The sequence below is a fragment of the Silurus meridionalis genome, chromosome 3 (genome assembly GCF_014805685.1).
Source record: "Silurus meridionalis isolate SWU-2019-XX chromosome 3, ASM1480568v1, whole genome shotgun sequence".
NCBI lineage: Eukaryota > Metazoa > Chordata > Actinopteri > Siluriformes > Siluridae > Silurus > Silurus meridionalis.
The window spans coordinates 7,213,141-7,218,412 of NC_060886.1; the positions used below are offsets into that span (position 1 = coordinate 7,213,141).

The 5,272-nt window shown below is 36.6% G+C and overlaps 1 protein-coding gene across 1 annotated transcript; it reads right to left on the reverse strand.

Moving 5' to 3' along the window:
• cxcr2 (chemokine (C-X-C motif) receptor 2) lies at positions 1–3,663 on the reverse strand. The gene is made up of 2 exons (XM_046845420.1): positions 3,539–3,663; positions 1–1,615 (listed from the first exon to the last, which is right to left on the reverse strand). Exons 1-2 carry the CDS (start codon positions 3,539–3,541, stop codon positions 569–571), a joined length of 1,050 nt encoding a protein of 349 aa, XP_046701376.1. The 5' UTR covers positions 3,542–3,663; the 3' UTR covers positions 1–568.
• Between the last annotated feature and the right edge of the window lie 1,609 nt (positions 3,664–5,272).

The window sequence follows — 5,272 nt, forward strand, 5'->3', positions numbered from 1 at the left end:
GAAAAAGACCAATTTTATTTTAATATAGATTTCCGGTCAATTATGTTGTCATTGTGGAAAAAAAAAAATATATACATTGTTTAAAAAAGTCTTATGTTTCAGGAATATATATTTTGCAAATCTTTTCTCGGTTCCTCTTTTAAACTCTTTTGTTTTTCCTTTTTATAAACTGTGTACTTTATCCGCAATCTGCCCAAATGCATCTTAGGTATACAATGCAATGATCTACAAAGCTACAATGATATGTTAGAAAAGAAGGCATTCAAAATGAAAAAAGAAGGCCCTTTCTGCAGACCTTTACATGAATGTATGAATTAATATTTCTATAACAGAAAGTATTTTTGTAGTTGAATTTGTTGAGGTAAGAACGTTTAGATATATAATTACCTTGGTGTAGTCCGTAAATAAGGCCTGATATGACATTATAATGCAGATATTTTCATATAAGAATATCAATAGTGCTGTTTGTGATCTGCAGGAAGTCCTAAGTAAGATAAGTGGATACGTTTTCATGGTTCATTTTATTTTAACCAAAAAAACAGACATAACATAAAGCGACATGGAGGCTTTACAGTGTGACAGAAGTGTGCTTGGTGCTTCCCGAGCTGTAGACCGAGCCGGTTCGGTAGCGGCTGAGCACATCCCTGGACACCAGTCTTTTTTTTAACAGCACAGTAAGCAGATGGTTCCTGAATTTCTTGCCCACAAAGGCGTAGAGGATCGGATTGATGGCGCAGTGCATGAAGGCCAGAACCTGAGTGATGTACATGGTCAAATCCAATGCATCCCGAGTCTCGCAGGTGTCTTTGATGAGCCCAGCTCGCATCAGCGTGTCTATGAGCTCAGACACATTATTAGGCAGCCAGCAGATGACGAAAGCCAGCACCACACACAGGATCACTCTCATTGCTTTGTGCTTTTGGCTGTTGCGTGCTCTGGAGAGGGTTCCAATTGTGCAGCTGTAGCAGACAGTCATGACCATGAGAGGTAAGAAAAAGCCAACGACGTGTCTGACGACTCGCAGTCCCAAGCGCCAGTCCTCTGTGTTCTCCGTGATGTTCTCGTAACAATGCTGCATATTGTAGCCATTTATTTCGATTGCTTCTCGCTGAACCATGATGGGAATGGATAATAAAGTGGCTCCCAGCCATACGAAACCACACACTATCTTTACTAAATTCTGTTGCTTTGAGAAAAACTGAGTGGCTTTGACGATGGCCATGTAGCGGTCGATGCTGATGCACGCCAGCAGGAACACGCCGCTGTACACCGCCATCTCCTGGACACCCGAGATCAACTTGCACATAAAAGTCCCAAAAACCCAGTTTGATTCTTTAATGTAGATGGCCCAGATGGGCAGTGTGAGCGAGAACAGCAGGTCAGCAATTGCCAGGTGCATCAAGTAGATGTCGGTAGGTCTTCTGTGACTCTTCATGGTGCACACGACAAACATCACCAAAGTGTTTCCAGTTAGACCAAAGAAGGACACAACGATGTAGCTGATCACAACCCCAATGCTATTTATGTCATCCAGGGAACTGGGACATGGTATGGATAAGTGAAAATCATTATAGCTGTAGTTTTCATAATTGTTGTCCAAGTTTGACATGTTGGACTGGAAAAGAAGACAAGCTGTCACTGTTTTGTGCAGTGGTTTGCAAAAATTATACACAATTGTTCTTTAGTTTTATACTTACATTCATTGCATTTTGCAGACATACATTATATGCATACATTTATCTTAAATAAGTAGCTATGGCATTAAGGGCCTTGCTCAGGGGCCTAGGAGTGGCAGCTTGGTGTGGTTGAGATTTGATCTTACGACCTTCAGATACAAAGTACAATGTCTTAACCACTAAACTACCAACTCTCTACTTGAACTACCAGCTAAATGTATGCAATTACTAATAGTCTAACTAATAAAAATGTTACATTCTGTAAAGCTGCTTTGAGACAATTTCCACTGTGAAACATGCGATAGAATTGAAAAAACCTAATTGAGTTTGAATATAAAATTCAATTCCTTCCACTTTTGTATACAGCACTTTTAACAATTGATATGGTCTCAAAGCAGCTTTAAAAATAGAAAAATATTTTATTACAAATAATAAATTTTAACTTAAATTACACCATATGAGTTTATCTCAAATGAGTGAGCCATGAGGCATGACGAAGAAAAACTTTCTGAGATGGTATGAGGAAGAAACCTTGAGGAAGAAACCATCTTCATATTGGTGACACCCAATGAGCATTTATTATAATTCCATCACTGTTGTCAACTGTTCACTGTTTTGAAGTGATCGGTCTTCATGGTTTACCGCAAAATATATCTAGTTCTTTAATGATGTCACACAGGCGCGTCTCTGTGGTTTTGGACACAGCATGTAACTATGAACATGAACACTGCTGTTTGAACATCCCATTCCACATTCCATATTTATTTGCTTGTTTAATAGCTTCCACTTTTCTGGGAAGAGATTTCACTTGATTTTGTTATGTACTTATTCAGCCATTAGGGCACTATCTGCCCTCTTTTACATACATGAGCTCACTGGCAGTGTCACTAATATAAAGCCTATGTATACATTAGGCCAGATAATTCTGCAAATGCTGCTTTTTTTCATCATCAATTCACAATGACGTCTATTTTGTGCAGTCAAAATCTAAACGTTTTGAAAACGCTTCCAACTGCATTTTTATAGTGTGGACTGTGAAAGTGGAGATACGCTTTATGGACAAATGTTTTTTTGGCCACCAGATCACACAGACTTTCAAACATCCAATTCCACATTAAGTCCCCATTTGCTCTTATATTAATCTCCACACTTCTGTGAAGATGTACCACTAGATACAGTATTTTGGAGATTTGTGCTCAGTCAGTTAAAAGGGTGTTAGTAAAGTAAGATACTAATGAAGGGGAGGTAAGGAGACCAGGTTTGATACCAGGAGATCTTCCACTCCAGCCTATGTAAACCATATCTTGATGAAGCTGGCTTTGTGCACGGGAGGACTCTCATGCTGGAAAATGTTGAGTCTTCTAATTAAAGTGGAGGGAAAATGGAATGCTACAGCATCCAAGGGCGTCCTATACAATTGGTGTAACTGTTTGGGGACGAGCCACATATGGCTAGTAAAGTCTCGGTGTCACATTATGCATGTTTTTATAGTGTATGTTATAGAGATAAGGCAACTGCATTATCATTCAACACACTATATAAATGACAATACAGATTTACATAAAATTGTATAATTTGCTTGTTTTCACAGGCAACCATGAAGCGAAATATGGCTTGTATTTGATAAGTAATTTAGGGAAATGAGTTTGAACAGTAGATAAACAGGAATTGAGTCATTTAATGAAAAAGATCAAAGGGTTTTTTTTGGGTTTTTTTTTAAGATGTTTAAAAAAAATAATTTTTAAAGAAGGGTTAGGGTTGCTGCATTTTCTGAACATAATGATTATGAAATCCCAGTTTACTCTATTTTTTTTATTTATTCTCTTATTAATAATAATACTACTAATAATAAATGTTCTTACCATTTTGATGACCTTTTCTGGCTAGAGAAGATAAATCCAGTAGATTACAGCAAATAGACAGCTGCACCTGAGAGCAACAAAGTCGTCTAGTGCTCCTAGTGAAATAGATTTACACACTTCATACAGAAAAACAAATGATCATTACCAGGTCCTTCCTGTGGGTGAAGTTTTCAACACATGAGCAAAGATAATAATCAGTGCTTTCATAACAGCAGACAGATGAAAGGTGTTTTGCGGTGTTTAGACGCCACGTGTACTTTTACGTGTACGTTAATGTTTAAATAAACAAACTAAAGGAGATAATTATATAAAGATATACTATATATTTTAATGGACATGCTGCAGCACCAGTGCATTTGTAGTAATTATTGTTTTGATTACAGCATAAGTTGCATAAGTGTGATATTTCAGCAACCAGTTTGCTAGACCTCTTCAACAACTTGTCACACTTCTGTAAAGTTATCAGTAAAGCAGATTTTCAGACATGATATATGAGACGAAACAACAAGTTCACATGGGAAATCACCAAATTCTTGCAAAGTATTGTGCAGTTCATCAGGGTCCCTTCATTATACTGTGAACATCACAATATAAAAAAGTAATAGTCCACCAATGGTTAGTTGTGTGTGTGTGTGTGTGTGTGTGTGTGTGTGTGTGTGTGTGTGTGTGTATTTGTACATAAAATGCTGTTCCATATGTATAAAGTTAAAGTAGCGATACAGTATGTAAAATATTACTTAGTTCATAAAAAGTGTCCCTTTAAACGTTCACTTGAGTAAAAGTACAAAAGTTTTTACCTTCAAATGTACTTAAGTATCCAAAGTACTATGTTTTATTATGACTATAATGTTCCTATTATCATTTTTATCATGACTCTTTACTTAATCATCTCCGTTTATGTGAAAAGACTCTGTTACTCTCAGCACAACGATCTATTAATAGAATGATATTAATGAGTCAAACACTGATTGATATCTATTCAAATTATCACAAGCCCAAAACCTTCTTTTCAACTACTTAAAAAAATTGCGCAAATAAGGTCACAGGTGTTGTGTCGAGTTCAAGTCTGGAGTTTCTTCATCATTTATTCCTCTCTAAATGTTCTGCTTGCTGTTGAACTGATGCTGAATTGTATGTTGGTGATAAATAGATACACCAAGCACCAATCAGAACAAGTTCAAACAAGTTCAACAAAACAAAACAAAACTGCATGATGGACCGGTAAAAGTTTTATTCATCAATAATAAAAATGAAACCACTGATTTTGCTAAATATAGTTGAGTAAAAAGTAACATTTAAAAAAGCTACTTAAGTACAGTAACAAATTACAATTACTTCGTTACTGTCGAACGCTTTAAAAGACACTAAGAAAAAGAGGAATTTTGTTTGTCACAATTAAATTCTTTCCTTCACGCATCTCTGAACCTCTGAAAATCTGTCAGTACTCTCGCTACCTACACCTACACACACACACACACACACACACACACACACACACACACACACACACACACACACATATCTATTTACATTTGGCAGACACCCTTATCCAGAGCAACTTACACTAACCTTCAAAGTGGCAGATTGGTGGTTTGAACTTTCTTAACAGAAGTCCAACATCTTCACCACTGAGCTCACATTATATATAATAATGTTGTGGGAAAAGTTCAATTAATTTAGTAATCCAACTCAAATTGTCAAACTTGTGTATTAAATAAATTCAATGCACACAGA